The sequence below is a fragment of the Vulpes lagopus genome, chromosome 15, assembly GCF_018345385.1.
Source record: "Vulpes lagopus strain Blue_001 chromosome 15, ASM1834538v1, whole genome shotgun sequence".
NCBI classification, from domain to species: Eukaryota; Metazoa; Chordata; class Mammalia; order Carnivora; family Canidae; genus Vulpes; species Vulpes lagopus.
Window position 1 is genome coordinate 29,718,745 of NC_054838.1, and position 22,504 is coordinate 29,741,248.

General features: G+C 43.1%; 1 protein-coding gene across 2 annotated transcripts in view; it reads right to left on the reverse strand.

Annotated features, from left to right (window-relative positions):
* Positions 1-22,504, reverse strand: part of TENM4 (teneurin transmembrane protein 4) — a 731,611-nt gene that overhangs the window by 286,691 nt on the left and 422,416 nt on the right. For both annotated transcript variants that reach the window (XM_041730444.1, XM_041730443.1), the window contains one exon: positions 218-427. In XM_041730444.1, the coding sequence (XP_041586378.1) occupies positions 218-427 (210 nt within the window). The remainder of the gene's footprint in view (positions 1-217; positions 428-22,504) is intronic.

Consider the following 22,504-nt stretch of genomic DNA (forward strand, 5'->3'; position numbering starts at 1 on the left):
AGCGGCGCAGGAGCGGGGCTGCCTGAGTCTCCGAGCCGCGCCGGGCACCCCCCACCACCCCGAGCCCCCCCATGCACCAGGCCCTCCGCCCCTGCAAGCGGCCCAAGCAGACAGATTAATCAGCATCGCCCATGAAAGGAACAGACACGTGCACACACACACACACACACACACACACACACACACACGCACAAGTTAGGAAGAGAGAGGGACTTACCGTTCGCCGCGACCCCCAGGCTGGCGGAGCCACTTTTAACTAAGAATGAATTAGGGACAAACTCTTCGTCAGAGTCTGAGTCCGGGGTTGGCTGGGCCACACCGCTGCCTAGCAACCGCCTCTGGCTCTCATTGGCCGGAGGGGAGGGGGGCGGGGAGGGGGACTGCTCTATAGGGGTTGATGAAGCGGATGAACAATGCAAGGGAGCACCTGCGAACCACAAAGACAAACACAGACAGAAAAAAATAATGAAAATCGGTTTTGCGCACACGGGGACGGGGGAGGGAACAAAATAAAACACGCATCAACGGGGGAGGGGCTCCCAACACGGGCGATCTACTGCACACGTGGTCCGGGGGCGGGGCTGGTGGCCTCCGCAAAGGTAGTTGGTGCAAACTTTTTTCTGCAGAGCGGGGGCCTCGGTGCAGAAGTCTGCATGCACGGCTTGCAAAGAGGGCACCCCTCGGACACGCACGGGAAGCCCGCCCTGCTTTGCCTGTTCTCTGAGAGAGGCCTGGAGACCTGGGGTCTGCTTCTGCCGGGCCATGCTATCTATCAAACAGCTGCCCGGCTCTGCACCTCGGCGGCCGCACTGGTAAAACGAACAGCCGCCCTGGGTGAGCGCTGAATGCCTGCAAGCTGGCCATTCTGTGATGTCACTGAAGTGAAATGATGTTCTTATGAGTGAGATTTTTAATCGGATATGCCTGGAAAAGGCTCTGGGACTCATGAAAGAAGGAGCCGGAGAGAAGGATCCAGGGCCCCCTTCCATCACTAGCATTCTAGGATTTTAACACACTCTCAGAATCTAACATTTTAAGATTCTTAAATCCTGCCACTCTCTGCAAACTCCCTGGGAGCAAGAGCATTGGCAGCCTTTTCCACCTTTGTATCCTGAGTCTAGCATAGTGCCCGGCATGCAGTAGGCACTAACAAAATATTTGCTGAATAGGTGTGGTAGGTGTCTCATACATTAGGATCCTCAAGTTCTAATAGGTGCAGATAAAATAATTTTAAAATTTTAGGACATTAGTATACTGTCAGTTCCAAGATACAGGAAGTCAGTATGTTTTGACCTCAAGTTTCTAGCATGCCAGGGTTCTGATTCTAAAACCCCAGTTTTGTGAGCACACTCCCAGCTCTTCAGGAGGAGAAGGTGAGGGCCTGGTACAGGATCTTTGAGATCAGATCATTTGCAGTATGACCTGTGGCTGGCCTTTAGACATGTGCAGTACATCGTCCACAAGAGAGGGAACATAAGCACAAACATATAAAAGTATACAGTACAAGACAATGCATCCACTTAACAGCAAGGGCTGCTTCTTTTCTTCCACCTTTACTGATAGAAGGCTGAAAAAATAATCAGATTTACCCAGCTTTTCAAAGAGACTGAACTTTAGGAAACATAATGCAGCCCAGATATGTCATTATAAAATTCGGCAGAGCTGTAAGGGAGAGGTGGCATAGAGCCGATATTTGGGGGCGGGGGTAGATTTTTGTGGTCTATCTACCAAGAGTAGCTCTCTCAGGTCACAGCCACCAAATCCTGAAGGATTCTGCAGGTTTCATGATTCTTATGTCAACTTCTGAGCCTAACCACATGTGATGACACTTTATAGAGAAGCTGTCTATGCCATCTGATTCATAGTAGAAATTTAGTAAGAGCAGTTGAGATAGCAGGTACAACCTCTGCATTGCTCTGGGCTCTGCTTTCTTTACCTAAAAATCTGGGTTAGGATTCTCTTCAAAATTATCTAAACCAAGGGTTCCCAATTCACCTTGTGAGACCCTTCCCCAACACCACTTATTACACACAGCATTTCTGTGCAGGTGCTCAATCCTTTCTCTGAACTAGCTTTGACTTTAGTTCTGCTATCACATTTCCCATAGTGTCTTTGCAGTCACCTGAAATTGTCTCTCACATAAAAATATATGCCATATTCTTGGGGTGGAGTACATTCTTGGAGTGGGTTTTGGAGTTCAACAGAATTGGGGTTTGCATCATGACTGAGTCTCCTATTAGCTGTATGATCTTGGGAAAATGACTTCCAGCTCCTTGTAAGTTGGGCACACCTCCCCTTTCACACAATTGAGAGGACTAAGGATACCATATCTGAGCACACAGTATGCATGAGCAAGTAGGGTCAGCACTCAACAAATGTTCATTAAATTGAATGAAACCACCTCCCCCTACCCCCGAAGAACCTTATTCATGATTCTGCTTCCCTTGCAGTCTCCGTTTTGGAAAGATTTTGTCGACCAGGCTGCATTTATTAAGCAAATATACATTCATTTCCTCCTCTTTTATTAGTCAAAGACATCTTATAATCTCCAATCAGAGCTTCTGATGAGCTTGAGATAACCAGTACCATACCATGCTGAGTTGTTAGAATTTCAGACAAAAGTTAAGAAACATGATATGTTGTTCTAGGGTGCTAGTTACAGCCTCTTCCTGAGTAAATCTGTCAAGCTTTATGAAATAAATAGTTCCAGAACTAAGTAAATTGTTCTATCACAAATTTCAGACCCGAGGCTGGGAACAGCACAGTGCCCTGGCCTCATGCCTGTTTCTTCTGCCTTCATCCAATCTCCAGGCAGGCCTCCACTCACTTCAGGTCTTAGGGTTGCTCTGAATGTTTATAGCCTAAAATTCCAAGCACCTAACAAAGTGCCAGGCCCTTAGTAGGTGCACAATTACTTCATGATGTTTCTGTGAAGTACAGATAGTGTTGGAAACATGTTAATTCCCTTCCTCCTATTCATCAGCTGCTTTTAATTTATGTGGTCCCCAAGTAAGGTACACAGAACCATCCCCAAGAAAATGTTAGAAATATTTATTTTCTATTCCCACTCTTGGCTAATATCTGTTTTGTATACATTTTGTAACGTATATATTAGTGCTTGAAACACATGTAATAAAATGCATTGCTGTATAGATTTGGCACCTACAGAAGCGAGGCAACGTGGTAGTAAGAATATGGACTCTGGAGCCAGATCCTACATTTGAATTCTAGTTATATTACTTGCTAGCTCAGTAGTAGTGACCGAAGGCAAGTTACTTTATCCTCTGTGCCTCAATTTTCTCATCTATATAATGGAAATTAAAGGATAAAATAAAAAAGAATGCCTACTTCCCAGAGTTGCTTTGAGCATTAAAGGAATTAAAACAAGTAATATGTTCACAACAGTGTGGCAGCCAGTAAACACCTAACAAACATTAGATGTGCTATGCACAAATATGTATGTATAGAGTGAGGGGCAGTAACTTAATTTTCCCTCTTCTTTTTTATAAGAGCTGTGCATGCCTGCCAAAGTATGGCCAACACTGCTTCATTCCACAAACACTACCTTAATACCCACTGACTAGCAGAAGACAGTCCCATGTGTGGAGGAAAGGAGAAAGGCTTTCTGGAGCCACAGAGAATTCCAGTGGGAAGAGATGGAGGGATAGGGGCATGAGTACCCATGGCAGAGAGAAGAATACCGTGGCCTAGGGCCCTTGGCCTTCACCTGATCTCCAGCAACCTGCCCCCCCCCCCCCTTTGCCTCCTAAGTCTCCTGTGCTACTGCTCACTTCCCACCAAGCCCGCTGAGACTTGTGGAGACACACTGGCCTGCTCTCATTTCCACGAACGCAGGGCTCTACATTTGCCCGTGTGCCAAGTTAAACAACTTTAGGGCACCGTTTACACTGCATCTATTTGAACGGCACGCCCTGGACCACAACTACAAAGTTTCTGCCCGAGTTCCTGCCCATACTGTTTTTCTCCCTGAGCACATCCTTTACTCTCCTCTCTTCGCCATCACTACCACCCCATGTATCTCACTAGCTCCCACTCGTCCTTAGAACCCAACCTCCTGTCACCTCCCCTGGGAAGGCTCTCCTGATGCCACAAGCCTTGGTTTGGGACCCCCGCTGTGTGCCCACACAGCAACCTGTACCTTCCCTGTCGCAAAATTTCCTGTGCTGTGGTGTTTACCTTCTGTGACCGCCCACTAGCCTGCCTGGCTTGCCCATTACCATGTTCCTCAGTGCCTAGCACAGTGTCTGGCGCATAGAAAACACTGGTAACAACCTGTTACATGAAGAAGTGTTGGACAGAAGGGAAGTACCTTGATCGTGGCACAAAGGGTCTATATAAAGAGAACAGTGAGAAAGAAGTCTCTGAACAGTAAGTTCAGGTCTTGAACACAAAGACAAGGAGGTCAGACCTTTACTGGGAGTCGTGGAAATTTTTAAAGCAGGAAGATGATAAGACTAGGGCTGTGCTTTAGAAGGATCTCCTCTTTAAACTTAAGGCATCTGCTCTGCCACTTATATCTCCTTTCCAGATGCTCAGCTCAGCCAGGATGTTGGAAATCCACATGACTCTGCCTTCGCTGGGGTGCGGGGGGCGGAGGGGAGATCCATGTTTTTGAAGGCAAATAAGGATGCCTGGTACCAAGGGACTATAGGATTGGGGTTTAGGGTTGCCCTCTCATGCATCCTGGTCATCAGCTGAAGGGAATTTGATATTGTAGAATTTTCCACAGTGTCCATGGCAAAATGAGATGGGATGATTGACAAAAAGCTCTCTAAACCTGATTCCAGCAATGATGGGGGCCAGTGAAGGGTGGAGGAAAGCCATCCATGTTTCCTGAGAGAAGGTCTCTGAGAGCCTACTTCTAGCTCATACTGGATAAGGATGGAGAAAGAAATCCTCAGAGTGAGAGAGTGAAGACACCCATATGGTTGGGGTGGCAATGAGGTGAGGCCAGGAACAAACACTTGCAGAGCTCCTTCTGGAATTCAGGAACTGGGCCAGGTCCTTTACAACAAACCTATCAGTAGGACAATCATTCCCATTTTCAAGGCTTAGAGAAGTGAAGTAATTTGTCTGTGGTCATAGAAACTGGGTAAGAACCCACACATAACGTCAATGCTGTTTCCACTGAGTGGCATGAATGAAATTTATCAGGCCTAGTTTGGTGGGGGAGGGGACATGGAAGCCTCTGTCCATCAAGTGAAACACATCTAAAGTGAAAAGACCATAGGCTTCCTGTCGTGGAAGCCAGGGATCAGAGTCCAGTTTCCCATGGGTTATGTGACCTTAGGTAAGTCATGTTACCTCTCTGCTTTCTCCTTTGAAGACTGGAGTGCTAATATCTACTGCAAAGGGCTGCTGAGGGGATTGATGCTATGACACTTGTCAGGAACCCAGCAGTCTCATGGAAAGGGCTCAGCCAACACCAATTTCCTCTTCCATCCTGCCAGCTGTGGTCTTTCATAGTAAGAACAGGGTGGTTTTTGGAGAATAAATGATGACAGCCTGCCAATGACACCTTTATCAATGTGGATTTCTTGTCGATGTCATAAAAAGAAGATGGTGTTAAGGAGGTAGTGGTGCTATATGAAACGAACACATGACAAGGGAATCCTGAGATCTGCAGAAAGAACAATTTCAGTTACTCACATCTTTGTGTGGATTGATGGTAACCTGCCTTAGCATTTGAAGTGTAACCTATAACTAGGAAAAGACAGTTTCCAAGGAAGAGCCTTCTAGCATTGTGGATTCCAAGTGTGTCATTGGAGAATGCCATGAGCCTGAGGTGTGAAGGGCCAGCTGATGGACAAATTTATTATTCCATCAAGGAAAGAAAGACCATGAACAAATTGGACATTTTTTTTTTTACACTTTTCTTAGCAGTCTTGAGGAATCCATCAGAATCTTTTTAATCTATGCTAAACTGCATGTAGGGTAGGATAGGGAAAATCACAGCCTAGTGTAGGGAAGTGTGAATCCCATCCGAAAAGCCAGAGCACTGGCTGTGTGCTGCGGGGAGGGCATGTTCTCCCCAGGCACTTCCCTGGATGATTGAAAAAGCCTCCTAATAACCTTTAAACTGGCAGCCCTGCACTTTATAAGCCTGTACATAAAACACTTAGCATAGTGCCCAGTATACAACAATTAATAAATGACATCTAGACAAAAGCAAAACAAACCCTTAGACCTACACAGGTACCTCATCTCATGGAATGCTGAGCTGATGGATTTGTCCCACCGGTGAGGTCTCCTTTCTAGAAATACTCTAGTCCCTCCACTTAAAACCAAATGCATTTCTTCTCTTCTCATGCGCTAGCCTCATGCTAGGGCAGCCAGTTGCCTCACTGAATAAATAAAATCCTTCTAAGCTCTGAGCAGAGGATGGAAAACTGGGATCTCCTTCTGACAGAAGGTTTGAGGCTGCTGGAGGACCAGAAACTTCACTGCAGGGCTGCATGTCCTGTTTTTGACTTTAGTGAGTGACATTCCCATCTACTGCTTAAACAGCTTTGCTTGCCCAATGGGACGGCAAGCCTCTCACCTCTGTGTCCTGGCCTAGAGTAGAGTCTCAGCTCAGAAGAGGTTTGCATAACTGGTTCCCACAGTTATTTGAAATGGATCGAAGCTCACTGCTCCAAAGGATGTCAAAGTGCTAGAAATCTGAATGAAGCTAGGGGGCTAGAGAGACCATACATTGTTTGTCAGTGACAGTCCTGATTTGCAGCTGTTATCCTGCATTAATTAACAATAGTGTCCCACCTTTTCACTAACATGTACTGATTTGGTTAGTTAATTAGATGGCCGCCCTGTTTCAGGGCAGTATAGATTCAGCTCCACATCAGAGACTGCAGTCTGCTGCATAGACTAAAGGACGAGAGATCTCTGGGTGTAGATCAACAATGTGCTGGACCCTGGCCAAGTCCTCTGACAGCTCTGGCCCTCATCTTCCTCATCAGGGAGTCAGACTAAAACACTCTTTTGTTCTTTTGTAGGAGTAATAGTAGTGCACATCTCGGGAGTTATTCTGTGTAGAGGAGACCATAAAAAGAGTGAAGGATGAAAATGGTCTCAGTTACAATGGCAAGTCAACTCATTAAATGGTTAAATTGAAACTTTATATGAACGTATTGGAAAAAGGATTGCCTGAAAAAGAAATCTTTAACAAGGATTATCAATGATATGGGCAGTTTTTCATTTTTTAAATATGATTTTATATCTTCAATTCTTGTACAACGAGCACATACAGTTCTTATAATACTTCTAAAATGATTTTTAAGACTTCAGAAGAAAAGGGAACAAACGTGAAAATACCAGGCACCTAGCAGGTGCTAAGATGGATGTCAGTTTTAAATACAAACAAGATTGTCTGTCCTGATGTTGGTAGCATCATTTGATATAAACTGATTTTTAAAATGTGAAAACCTTTTAACTGAGCAATTATACTTCTAGCAATTTAGCCAAGAATATAAACATGACGTTTCAAAAGAATTGCTTATAAGAATATTCATCACAAAAAAATTTAAAAAAATTAAAAAAAGAATATTCATCACATCATTTGTAAGAGTAAAAAGTAAAATTTTAAAAAAATGTTAAGAAGGAAAAACATCTTTAATGTTAAAAGTGCCTAATTATGTAAAGTAAGGCATAGCAGTACAATGTCAATATGCAGACATTATGTCACATTTGTAAAGAATGTTTAGGGACATGTGAAGTAGGATATAAAAAACTATGCTGCGGGGCACCTAGGTGACTCAGACAGTTAAGCATCTGCCTCTTGCTCAGGTTAGGATCCCAGAGCCCAAGGATCTAGCCCTGCATTGGGCTCCCTCCTCAGTGGGGAGTCTGCTTCTCCCTCTACGTCTGCCCCCTGCTAATGCTCTCTCTCTCACTCTCTATTTCAGATAAATAAAAATCTAAAAAAAAACTACAATGCAAAACTGTATAAAAAGTAATTCTGGCATTTGCTTAAATGTGTGTGTATGTGTAATTTGTACAAAAATGTTGACACTACCTTAAGGGAGTAGAAGTATGAATGCATTTTGGTTTTTTCTTTATATTTTTCTATGCTTTCTAATTCTTTCGAGGAGCAAATGTAATAATGAGATTTAAAAAATAAAAGTTGCTTTAAGAAGGAGAAAACACACATGTAGGAATGTAGGTAGCAAAGACAATGGCTTCTGCTTTGGGTCCCCAGTGGGATGAGTGTAGCAGAGCTGCAGCCTGCTGGGCTCAGACTTGCTTTCTTTTCCAGCCCGTTAGATCTAGTGGGTCTTACTCCCCCGGCTGGGCAGCTCCCACTAAGTCAACTCTCCACTCTTCTCCCCAACGGTTGTTATTTTCAGAAGCAGGTCTGGGGCCATCTGTCTCTGTGACTTATGCTGGGAAAATGGTCTCTGGAAAACAGGACGCAGTAAATTTCTCAGGCTCAGCTCATTTGATCTCCATCCCTCCTCCTTATAGGTTTCTCAGGACCATTTTTGGTGTGTGTGTGTGTGTGTGTGTGTGTGTGTGTGTGTGTGTGTGTGTTTTAAAGCATTCACCAGGAAAGGAACTTTGCTTTCACCTGTTTGCCTGGGGAGGCCCAGTTCCTGGAGCACCTCCACCTCAATCCTGAGAAGGGAGTATTGAGGTCTCCCCATTGTTCACTCAGGGGTGGCCGGCCAGCTAGTCCACCTGTTTGATACGGGTGTATTAAATGAGGACATTCATTGGTTTTTGGATAATAACAACTTTATTTTTTTATAACAACTTTATTGAGATATAATTCATATACTATACAAGTCACCCCTTTAAAGTATACCATTCCATGATTTTTAGTATTTTCACAAAGTAGTACAGCCATCACCATAGTCAATTTTATTTATTTTTATTCTTAATTTTTTTTTTACCATAGTCAATTTTAGAATATTTTTGTATCACATGCCCTCCTCCTGCCCCCCAAAACCCTATACTCATTTCTGTCCGACCTCCTGGAACCTTGGGCAATCACACAAATCTACTTTCTGTCTATGGATTTATCTATTCTGGACATTTCATAGAAATGTAATCCTGCGGCTGTCTTCTTTCATTTAATACAATGTTTTCAAGGTTCATCCATGTTGTAATATGCATCACAACTTTATTTCATTTTACTGTCGAATGACACTGCGTTACATGGATAGGCCACATTTTATTTATCCATTCATCAGTTGATGGAATCTTGGGTTGTTTCTACATTCTGGCTAATTCTGAATGAGCTGCTATACACCTCTGTGTACAAGTTTTTGTGTGCATGTCTGTTTTCATTTCTCTTGGGTGGATACCTAGGAGTGGAAATTCTGGATGGCAATAACTGTTCAACCTTTTAAAGAGCTGCTGGACTGTTTTTCAGTGGCTGCACCATTTTACATTCCCACCAATAGTGTTTGAGAGTTCTAATTTCTACACATCTTTGCCAGCACTTTTTATTACCTGACTTTTTGATTATAGCCATTCTCATGGGTATGAAATGACATCTCATTGTTGTTTTGATTTGCATTTCCTGATGGCTATGATGTTAAGCATCCTCTCATGTGCTTACTGATCATTTGTATATCTTCTTTGAGAAATGTCTATTCAGATCCTCATTTTGAAATTGAGCTATTCGTCTTCTTTTTTTTTAAAACTTTTATTTATTTATGATAGTCACACACACACAGAGAGGCAGAGACATAGGCAGAGGGAGAAGCAGGCTCCATGCACCGGGAGCCTGACGTGGGATTCGATCCCGGGTCTCCAGGATCACGCCCTGGGCCAAAGGCAGGCGCCAAACCACTGCGCCACCCAGGGATCCCATTCGTCTTCTTTTTTAAAGGTAGGCACTGATTCTTTCATCAAATATTTATTTGTGCCCACCTTATGCCAGGCACTGTTCCAAGCATGGAGAACAAAGTCTTGTCCTCAGAAGCTTACATTTCAGTAGAGGAGAAAAATCAACAAACAAGTAATCATACAGAACAAGATTGAGTGGTGATAGATGCTGTGAAGAAAAGTTCAGTGCAATGACAGATTTGGAGTGATGGGATGGGTGTGCTATTTTAGTTAGGATATTCAGGGAAGGCCTCTCAGAGGAGGTAATATTCAGGCAGAGGCCTGAGATAAGTGAAAGAGTGAGCCATCTAAACATCTGAGGGAAGAGCTTTCCAGACAAAGGACGTAGCAACTGAGGAGCAGCAAAGCAGCTAATACAGGTCACCATGTCTCTTCCCCTACCCCAACCTGAAAGCAGAGCGTAAGCTGCAAAGGCATAAAGAAGCAATTACCATTAATTTATACGGAAAAGTTTTTGAGCATTACCAGACCCCACAATAACCTCCCTTAGGCTTTTCTGATACCTTAGGACACGTCTTGCTAATGGCTGAACAAAATAAATCAAGAGAAAGCACAGATGCTCACAGACACAGTTCAAAGCTCTGGCGGCTTGATGCTGAGATGCTTAGTTCCCAGGGAAGGAGCTTGGGGGGCCGCTCTTGCTGCTTAGGGTGCACACTGCCTGTATAATGGCTCAGTGCAACACAAACTCTGAACATGATTTGGCTTTTTGCCTTTTTTGGTAAAAGTGAAAGTCCTCATTGGATCTCTTTCAGTGAACGGAAACAGGTACTAATGTAGGTCTTTCATAAAGGTAAAATGGTGCAGCGAGAACTTCGGAAAAGTGAGGGATGCCCAGATAGGTGGAGGAGTGTAAGGAGGAGAGTGCTAGGAAATGAACCCTGAGAGATTGCCAGGGGCCAGAAGACAGATGTGCAAATACTACAAACTGAAGGCCACTATGCCTATGTGTTTCTCTTAGTGAGTTCCCTGAGGGCAGGGCTGGTCTTATTTGTATCCATATGTATGCAGTTCCCATGTGATTTCATATATCCTGGGTACCTAGAACGTACTGGAATCTAGTTTAACTGACTGAACTTCTAATAAAAACAATTCATGTGAATAGTGTTTATTCTATACCTTACACAAGGTTTTCACATCCATGATTGTATTTTATCCTTTTTACGTTCAGGTGAGGTTATGACCATCTTCCCCATTTTACAGACAAAAGATACTGAGGCTAGGAGTGGTGATGTGACTTGTGCAGGGACATACAACTGGAAAGGGGCTAAGTGGGATTTCAACTTTGGGGAGAGGCATCGCGTAAGACTGGATTAAGAACTGGTTATTGTGGTTTGGGGCAGATTGCTTCCCCCTTTACACTGCTGGGATCTTCAGGATTTGAGCCTAATTTCCAGGGGTCCTGTGGAGAGTAAATATGAGCAAGCATGCATCTCTGGGACTGACAATGGTCCTGGTGTACAACAGATGCTCAACAGTGGTAGCCGTCCCCCACTTCTCTTTTATTACCAACCTCAGATGTACACCAGGCAGCCTCTGCATGGGAGGCCCTCACTGGGTACTGGGAACACAGAGCCAAGATCAGCCCTTCCCCTGGAAGGGAGCCTGGTTGCATGGGTGAAAGAAACTGAAACACACTATTTCATGGTAGATGGGCCAGAGGAGGTAGAGGTAGAGGTGCCAGAGGAGGGGGATGAGCAGTGAGGGAGTTGTTGGAGGATAAGGGCAGGGAAAATGGAGGCCCATGGAACTTCAATTGTTAGCCCGCAAGTACCAGGGTTCTCACAGCTTCTCTGAACCTTTCCCAGGAGTTGGTCCAAAGGGTTTAAGATGGTCCAGCCAGGTCTCTGGAGGCTCAAACCAGGCCAGATGGAGAGGCCACCTTCTGCGGGATGTGGGGAGAAGGGAAGGCACGAGGCAAACTGGCTTACCTAAGCCTGTCAAATCTGCTGGTGAACATGAGCATGGAGCCACTGAAATTCATGGCAGTCCTTGAACAATCTGTGGTTACAGAGTGCTCTGTTCAACAGAAAGGCCTCCAGCTTGGTACGTTTGCACTGAGATTTGATTAAGAAAGTATTCAAACAGCTGTTTTCAAAGTCATTTATAACTTCCTGGGATCTAAAATATATATTTGTAATTTATACATATGTACAAGGATACATATAATTTCCCTGTATGTATTTCCCTCCCCAACTTCAATTTACACAGCTGCAAAATTCCAAGCTCCCAGACAAAGGCAAGAGTACAAGCTGACTGTCAAGCTTCATTTCTACTCAAATACTGTGGGATGGTGGAGGAAGTAAGTACAGAGGAAAGAGGTAGAGATAAGAGGCGGGGAGCTATGGAGGAAGAAGGACCTAGTTGTTGGATTGAGCGGTAGGGACTGATATTAATTGAGCACCTACTATGTGCCCCTCATATCCTTCACCTCAATCCTTAAAACCCCCTGCAAAGGTGTTAGATCTCTCCAAGCATGATCTCTCACAGATGCAGAATCTGAAGTTCAAGATCATCTAGTGGTAGGGTGGGTCAGGCCTTGTTTTAGTGGACCTTGAGCCCAAACTATCCCACTAAAATAACCCAAATGAATAACAGTAATAAACACAAGAATGTGCATCTGTAAATCCAAGGGTTTACTTCCCTGATCTCTCATTAGCCATGGACGGGGGCTGTGCAATAACATTTAAAGAAGTTACATGGTGTGCTCAAAGCCACGGAGCCAGTGAACGTGGACCTGGGGTTCTAACCCAAGTCACCTGAGCCCACAGCTACAATTCAATTCATCTTCCATACAGACTTAACGGGGGAGTCCAGATTAGTATCATCAATGAGCTAGGCAAAAATTAACTGGGGGGGAAATCCCATATAAAATAAAGCCAGAGATGTTTGTTTATCATTAGTGCAGTTTTCTGGATATTGATTATATTTCAACAAAGAGTTCTAAAACATAACAGAAAATCTTATGGCATAAGCATATAAAGTGAGCATATACCAAGAGGCATATCCTTGCCTGGTTTTCCTCCCCAGATGCCCTGGTTCTAGACAGTTTTCCTTGAGCTTCCTCACTGTACCAAAGCCTCTGCTCCCATTAGATTTCTACAAAGCTTTTTGAAACTTGTTTGAAACCCCAAACATAGTAGGGGCCAAGCTTTCTGGAAATTTCTTTATCCTCACTCCAGGAAATCTTTAAAAATCAAGGGAAGTACTCTCAATCTCAAGAAAGCTTTGAAAAAAAAAATCAATGAGGGGCAGGGGGAGAATGAACTGGTGGAGAAATGTCCACCCAAATCTTGCCCCCAAGTGACCAGGTCTCCCTCAGACTGAAAATTTCCCCAGAAGTAGGTTCTCAAAGCCCAGGGCCCTTTAGGAGGTTTTAGGCCAAAATTCAAAGAAAAACCCACTTGTTTTTATCCTAAAATACACTGTCTTTGAGATAAGAGAAGGGGAAGGAATAAACATTTACCAAATACCTCCTATGTGCCATGCACTGTGCAAAGCACCTTGCACATAATTTCCAACATAATGTTCACAGCAAGCATCATTCAATCACTCCACAATTAACCGAAGGGCTATCCCATATGGCAGGCTCCCTCCTAAGTGCTGGGGACATGGTGGAACCAGAGTCAGGTAAAGTTCCTGTCTGTATCGGTTTCCTAAGGCTGCTGAGCACCACAGATGATCTTAAAACAACAGAAATTTATTGTCTCCCAGTTCTGGAGGAGAGAAGTCCAAAATCAAGGTGTCAGAAGGATCATGGTCTCCCTGAAACCTGTAGAGGAATCATTCCCTGCCTCTTCCTGGCTTCTGGCAGTTTGCTGGCAATCCCTGGTCTTCCCTGGCTTGCAGCTGCCCACTCAAATCTCTGCCTTTGTTGTCACATGGCCTTCTCCCTGTGTGAGTCTCTGCCTTCACAGGACTGTCTTCTTGCATGGACTGAGGGCATTGGGTTGGAAAAGAAAGAAAAGTGTTGGCTATTTTTGTTGCTCTTAACCAGAAGACTCATTTGGTGAGAAAAGAATCTGTATTTTGAGGTAAAACCATTCAGCGTCTCAAGCCCAGGAATTCAGATCTGGCCATGTGCCTTGGACAGCAGAGTCTGAACTCTATTAAACAAATGGGATTTCTTTAGAGAGGGGAGGGCACCAGGTGAAGCTTGGGTATAAAGCTTCTCAGGCATTCCGTGGGTAGAACCTCGGAAGCAGCGTCCCCTTGACTTTGGTGCTGGCACACACAGACTGCATTTGCCTTAGATTTCATGTGGGTGGGGAAATGAGGGAAGAGAGAGGTGCCTGTGGTGTTGGAAAGCATTTGGGATGTTCTGAGGCACCAAGTCCACAGTCCAGTGGTCTGTGAGGCTGGGAGGCATAGCTGGTCCTGTGTAATCTGTCACAGCACCCTAGCATAGTCAGAGGAGTGGAGTGCCACCTCCTGGGGAAGAAATATCCTGCCAACTAGATCTTGCCACTCAGTTCTCAGTAACCCCAGAGGGGACTCCAGCCAAGAGCCCCAGTGGAGTTATGAAGGGGAATCCGAATGGATTCTGCTTGCCTTTGAGAATCCCTAGAAAAGACCATTACCCCACAGTGCTTTGGGGATGGGGAGCACAAAGAACAGATCCTTAGCTAACAAGACCTTGAGGTATGGTGGCACCTTCCTTAGGAAGTGATGTTTAAGTAGCAGCCTAAAGGTCAACCAGGAGTTGGCTGGATGAAAGGGGCATTGTGTGTGGTATGTGCATGTGTGTGCACAAGGCTGGGCTGCATTTGGGTCCCTGGGCAGTGAGAGCTGCATGTGCAGAGGCCTGTGGTAGGGCACTACTAATACTTCCAACCAGGTATGTCTGGGGGATATGGGGGGGACCTAGTAAACAGCTGAGCTGGACAGAGGCAGGGTTCAGACCCTTTATAGGCCTCAAGTAGAATCCAGGGCCTGCTCCTACTCCGGGGCTCCAGGACCCAGCATCTGGTACCAACTTGGATGTGCCACCCGAATGAAGTCGCTGAACTCTGGGTCTCTTTAGCTGAAAATTACTATGGTCACACGGGTTGCCCCCTAAGCTCTTAGAGCTCCAATAATGAAAACTAGCAAGACTGATTCATTCTCTTCTACTTAATCTTCATATCAACTCTCGGAATTTCTCCTTATTACCCCCATTTAGTAGAAGAGAGAGGAGAGAAGTTCACAGAAGGTTAAGTGACTACATTTTATCAGTCTTTGAATTTCTGAAAGAAATTGCCCTCAGGCTTTCTGCCCTAATAGCTGCATCTTTAGCTCTCTGAGGACTTTTATGCAGGAGAAAAGGAAGATGGGTTCACAGCAACAGTGATAACGATAGTTGCCACTGTTGGGGACTTTCTCTTTGCCAGATGTATCTACAGACATGTGTCCATTTGAATCCTCACAGCAATCTTACGAGGTAGGGACCTTCGGTATAAGGACACTAGGCCTTATAGTGGTCAGTTAACTTGGCCATCATCACACAGCCTGAGCTCCAAATCACTTCTTTGTGAAGCTTAAAAAGACAAAGCTCTCCTAGTCCTATCTGTAGGTTTACACAAGAGGAACCGATTGACTTATTTCCCTGGGAAACGAACGAGGGGTGGTGGAAGGGGAGGTGGGAGGGGGGTGGGGGTGACTGGGTGACGGGCACTGAGGGGGGCACTTGATGGGATGAGCACTGGGTGTTATTCTATATATTGGCAAATTGAACACCAATAAAAAATAAATTTATATATAAAAAAAAAAAGAGGAACCGAGCCCTGGAAAAATGATGGAATGAGCCTAAGGTCTTACAATCAGGTGGCAACGGAAGTGGTTTGGGCCATTAATATCAACGATAGTACCAGGGCAGTCTAGCACAGTGGTTGGAACACGACACCTTTTTGATCCTTGCTTATCCAGTACATATATAAAATATCTTAACGCTATTTTACTATTCATTGCTTTATTAGTTGGAGCATTTTATAATGTTGATCAGATATTTATATTTAGGCATCTGTGAATTGCTATTAAGGGTCTTTGCACATTTTTTCCTTATTTGATTGTTCATGTTTCCTCTTTATTGATTTTAAGACATTCTGTATGTGAAAAATTAATACATCTTACATAATGCAAATATTTTTCCAGTTTCCTTTGACATGGCTTATGTCGTGTTGTTTTTTCTCGTTGCGCAGAAATGCTTGCCTTGCATTTCTCAGTCTTTTTCTTTATGGCTTCTGGGTTCAGTGAAGATCAGCCAACTTCCTGAATTGCTTTCCTGTCATCAGATCCCCCCAGGCTCCCTCTGGGTCTGGGGGCCAGCACAGAGGCGCATATAGACGAAATAGGGGCGCCACCCTGTGCTCCTCCCACACGATCTCAAGGGACCCTCTGTATTTGATGGAGCCTTTTCTTTCTTTCCAGGTCCATGGCCTGCCTCCAGAGTGTAACGGGAGAAGGATACAATCCCTTTAGAAAATTTGATTTTCATTTTGGATACACTAAGAGCAATCCCCTTTTCTTCTGTGCTCTTCATCCTCGTGGAACAGAGATGCAGAGATGTTGGGGCAGACAAAATGGGATAAAATGTAGGGTTTCCCAGGAAATTTTAATTTGGTTGTTTGTTGAAGGAAAGAATCAAGACTTCTGGGAGTTCTTTCAAACTCAAAAAATAGCTCATAGCTCTAACAGTAAAAAGTTAGAATTTTTCAGAAGGAAGAACACTAACATTCATCAAACACTTATATTCTAGACAACAAACAAAGTGCTTTTATATCTTAGTCTCCTAAAAGTTTTATCCCTCTGTGGTCATGGGGAAGATCATCCTGTTTTCAAATGAGGGGGCTGTCACTTTGGGGAGCTTACGTGAGAATCTGTCACACTGCAAGTGGATCAGCAGACTTGAATGCAGCTCTCCTGGCTCCTGGTATATTGGTTAAGGGCTCCAGGGTCGGTGGGCAGAATTTATCTCAGCTCTTTGGGTAACTGTCAGTTTGATCTTAAGCAAACCACTTAGCCTCTCTGATCTGTATTCCCAACTGTCAAATGGAGATAAAATTATGCTTCCTCATAGGAGTTCTGAGAGGGTTAAATAGGAAAAAGAATATAAAACACAGTCTAATGCTTGGTCCGCAGAAAAGGCTTAATAAATTTTAGGTATAATAATAACAAGAGCAACAGGAAAAGCAAATTTATTGTTTCCTCTCCTTCACATCTCTATCATCATAGAGCCTTCCAGCTGGATACTTTCCTATTCTTAGCCTACTCTGTGGTGATGATAATATAATAACAGTGCTGTGCATAGCAGCTTTATTCATCAGAGTCCAAAACAATGCAAATGCCCATCAACAGGTGAACTGATAAATAAATTGTAGTATGTTAATATAATGGGAAACTCCACAGCAACTAAAAAAAAAAAAAAACCTACTGGTAAGTGCAACTACATGATGAATCTCACAGATTTTCAGAGATTCGTTTATGTTAAGTAAAGGAGGCCAGATACAAGTATACACTGTGCAATTATTTCTATAAAATTCAAATGCAGGCAACGCTAAGCAATATCTATAGAAGCCATCATAGTAGTAGTAGTAGTAGTCTCAGGGTGGTTAGGTGTGTGAGGGAAAACTTGATGAAAATGTTTTATATCTTGATCAGGGTTATGGCTACAGAGATGGCTACATCGTAAAATATCACCGAGCTGTATACTTAAGTGCATACTTAAACACTTTAATGTATGCATGATAGTACTCAAAAAATTATTAAGGGGGAGGCAAATAAAAATGCAAATCTGAAAATACGATCAAGTGAAAGTACTCAAAATAATGAGAGTAGTTACTATTACAGGCCAATTTTTGTACTGTAAGCACCATGTGAAGCACTTCATGTACCTAGTCTCATTTAATCTCACAGCAGCTTTGTGAAGTAGGTAGTATATTTGATAGACGAGGAAACTGATGGTTAGAAAGGTTATGTTCTTTGCCTCAGGACACTCACCCACGTAAGGCCAGGACTTGGCCAGGTCCAGGTATCTCTAATAGTTAGCTGTGCTATTATCCCTGACAACACAAGAAATCCCCATGTAAGTTGTGGAGGCCAGCCTCCCAGATGGCCCTGGCTGATCTTCATTTGCTGATGTTCATGTGCTTGTGTACATGATTCTCTCCCATACAGTAAAGCTGACCTAGGATGCCAATGAAATATGTGGAAATACAGAATGTGACTTCCAAGACTAGGTGCTAAAAGATATTGTGGCTTTCTCCTTGTGTTTGCTTAGATCACTTGCTCTCTGGAAAAATCAGCAGCCATTTTGTGAGGACACTCAAGCAGCAACAGAAATGTCCTTGTGGTGAGAACCTGAGGTCTCTAGCCAACAGCTGGCATCAGTGTGCAAACTTGGAAGCAGATCCTCCAGTATCAGTCAAGTCTTCAGATTACTGTCACTCTGGCTGAGATACCAACTCAGAAAAACCAGCAAAAATGTTCATGACTTCCTGACCCACAAAAATTGTGTAAAAGATACATGTTGTTTCTGTTTCAAGTGACTCAATTTGGGGGGTAATTTGTTACAATAAAAAACTAATATGTAAGAGAAGGACCTTTTGGATTAAATGTGAGCAGCCCTTACATATGAGTTAAAATCTTGAAGAAACTGCAAAGTCAATAATCTCTGTCCTGCCTGAGGGCTAAGATTCAGGTGGCTGTTTCTTAACATATAGCCTGGTTTTTAGTGGTTTTCTGATCTTTATGATTCCCTTCAGCTTTTTATTTTTTGTGCTATATCCATATCTAAGGCCTACCTCTCAGTCAATGCACACTTTAGCTGTATCCTCTTAACCTTAGTGCTGTGGGCCTGAATAATGTCAAATCTCACAAGAAAGAGATAAAAATTTCCAAATTGTTTTTTAATAAATTAGCTCTATTGGACCCCAGAGCATATCAATAGTTCCGTTGTGTTTGACACCAACTCTCTTCATTAGAATGTTAATCATCAGTGTCAAGATTGGTCTGATTCTGTTGACATTAACCAGGAAATTAGCATTTAAAGACTGGAAGGATCGCAGGATGTGGGAGACCGAGCACCTGGAAATATTTTCAGCCCAGTCCTTCTGTCTCTAGGCAGATGTTTTAACTACGTTCAAATGTATTCAGAATTAGAGATCCACACAATATTCTTTGGTAGCAACTTCTGCTTTTTACTTTCTGTATACTCCTAATCATCAAACAAGTCTCTTTCCATCCCACACAAATTTCTACCACTTTCATTTCAGCTCCTCTTTTGCTTCATCTTCTGAGAACATGAAGAACAAGTGTTAAGAACCCCCTTTAGGGAAGCCCTTCTATATATTCACAGAGGGTAATTAAATCACAGCCCAGTCTTTCCATCTGCAGGTTACAGAGCCCACTTGCTCTGTACTAAACTTACAGAAATTTTCTGGTCCTTTTGTCCCAGGTAGGGCCCTCCCCAAAGGCTCTCTCTCTTCTAAGCTTCAGTGTTTAATGAACATAGACATGGCCTAGTGGAAAGTATAAAAATGAGGATTTTGCATTCCCACCTCCATTATTAGATCAGTTATCACTTTAGAACTGATTTTCACAGCTTTAGACTCACAGATATGATAGAAGTGTAAAAGTAATTTTGTCTCACTCCTCCTAATTTTATAGTTGAGCAAACTATGGCCCAAAGAGGCCTGCTCAAGGTCACTGAGTGACAGACTGGCTGAGCTGAGTGTGGCTTTTCCATCATGTGCCGTTCCTGCTCAGTCTGGTGTCACCTGGATGTGTCCTCCCACCTGCGTTGAATCTCTCTCCTCTTATTACCATTGACAATAACAGCATTTTGCAGCTGGTACTGACAAAAGTCTCCACTGCAGTGCTATTTGCAATAGCGGAAGATGTGGGAACAACCAGGGCTCTATATTCCATGGAATATTCTGAAGTTATTAAAAACAATGAGGAAGATTTAAATGTATTGCTAGGGAATGATCTACAAAATATATTACTTGTTGAAAAAAACAAAGCAACAACACCTTGTAGAATAGCAAAGAGAGTGTATTATTCCCCTTGTGTTTGAAAAAAGTACACACACACACACACACACACACACACACACGATTCCGTACAGAAATTTCTAGAAAGAAATATATGTATCTTGTACATTTCATACGTATACTTTATATGTATCTAAAACCATTAATGACAGGATGGGGTTGATGTTAAAGATTTTTACTTTTCATTTTATACCTTTTAGCATTGTTTGAATTTTTAATCATGTGGCTTTATTACTTTTATAATAAAATAGTATAAATGTTTAAAATGTTAATGCTGAGGACTTTTTTTATTATCACATACTTCTATTGACTTTTTCAACTAGCATGTATTACTTATATAATTAAAAAAGGATATTAAAGGTAGATACACATTAAAAACAACGCTGTATATCTGAATACTGTTTCTATAGCAATGTTTCTAAGACATGGGACACAGAGATGATATGCTTTGAGTGGGGGTGATCAGGTCATCACATGTGATCATGGTCATCACATGGTAGTGGTTTCTCAGATGGGGCATGGGGTGTATGTATATCTGTGTGTGTGCGTGTGTGCACGTGTGTGTTGGGTATCACATGCTGCTGGAGTTGTTGGAAGTGGTTCTTGGTCGACATGATGATCAAGGAGGCTGGTAGTGGTACCTAATACCCTGGAATCAATATTCTACCCCAAATGCCAGTGCAGCCCTGCTAGGAAACCCTGGTGGAATATTTAAATGTAGAGTTTTTAAATGTCTCTGTGTATTCTCTCATTTAAACTTCACCCCTCCTTTGAGGTTAAAGGAAAAACTATTCATTATTACTTCCTACTAAGAGAGGAAATATCTAGAAGGTAGGTTACCCAGGGGGAGTTCCCAGAGGAAGAAAGATACAGATGGTGACAGGATTGAACCTACCTACCAAGAGGCAAGGGTATTTGCTGAAGGTTTGTTCATGTAACAAGGTCTTGCCAGTCCTGTTATATCTCTTACCATGGTTAATAAGGTAGTATATCCCTATTTTACAGATGAGTAAACCGAAGGCTTGAGATCAGACCACCAGCCCTAGGGCACCTAGGGCTGGTGAATGGCTCAACTCAAACCCTGATCTACATACTTCCAAAGCCCTTGCTCCTTGCAATTCCCCATGTGGCCTCCCTAACAACTATTGGAGGCGACCAGTGGCACCTGGAAGCAATTTCTCCTCTGGTTTCCCCCCCAGGACCCATGCTACTTTGGTAGGGAATTCATGGTAGGAAATTAACCTCTGTCTGCAAGGGCCAATTATGTAGTCTAGAATAAAAAGAGCAATGTGGGCCTGGACCCAGGCAAAACACTGGCTACCACTCCCTCTACCACTGCCTATATAGGCAGCTAGGAAGGGCAAAGTAGGGGGCAGGGTAAATCCTATTCTATTTTGAGAAAATAGTTGTGTTTGATTATCCAATAATATCAAACTATAAAGCTGGGACAACTATGGCTTTTCCCTAAATTTGGAAAATTGTGAGTCATTAACTTCTTACTTTTAAAGAGATCTATTCAAAAGGAATTTAGCTTCCTGTGCCTTGAGGTAAGCAGGACTCAGAGTTAATGCAAACTTCTTTAGGAAAAACAAACAAATAGAAATTCAAACATGCAAAATTCTGCTGGAGAAAGAGACTGAAGAGAATGAGTAGCTTCCAAGACAATTTCTTCCTACCACCCTACTGACATTGGCTTCTCTGCCATTGTGTCCTCAAATGTAGACATAATGAATCTTTTCTTAGTACAGTATTTTATACTTCGGCTAGTCCTCATATCCTTGAGACTCATCTCAGGTATCACTTCTTCTCAGAAGCCCTCTCTCATCACTTCAGGCAGGTTCAGAGCCCTTAAAGTCCCAGAGTTCCCTTCTCTCCTGTACTGATCTCACTCATCATGGGGCTATTTCTTTCATTGTACTGTGTGTGTTTTTTAGGACAGAAAACCCATCTCACTTGTGTCAGGATTCCCATGGCTTAAAACAGCATGGGCACTCAGTAGGGCTCCGCCTTGTGGAGTTGTTGTGGTATATGAATTCATTTTCCTGCCCAAGTGGGTGTCTGATGTGGGCAAGAGACTTGAGCAAGAAACTGGACTTTATCAGGTGGATTTGAGAGAGAACATCATGGACAGGAGGAATAATATGAACAAAAGCATGGAGGTATGGAAATATATGATTAAGAAATGGGCTGTGGGGAAAGAGTAGAGCAAAGTGGTGAAAGCACAGTTTTTGAAATCAATCTTGAGAGGAAATCCTAGCAACATCATCACTATTTCTGTGACTTGAGGCGATTTACTTAATTGCTTGTCCCTTGGTTTTCCTATTTTAAGACTATAATTAGGTGTGTAAAAAGGACTTACCATAGCAGCATGCTTGCAGTGAGTACTTAATAAATTGTAGTTTTAAATACTGTTGTTCTAAAAGGGGTGGTATAATTCTCTTGAAGGATGATCTGGACCCTACTGCTACTTAGCCATTCTTTGCTTAAGGATGCAGATTTTGATAACCAACCTATTTATTCACGCACTTCATTCATTCTACAAACATTCCTTGAGCAACTACTACTGGTGGGTGTTGCAATATGCTGTGATAGCCTCAGGGCAAGAT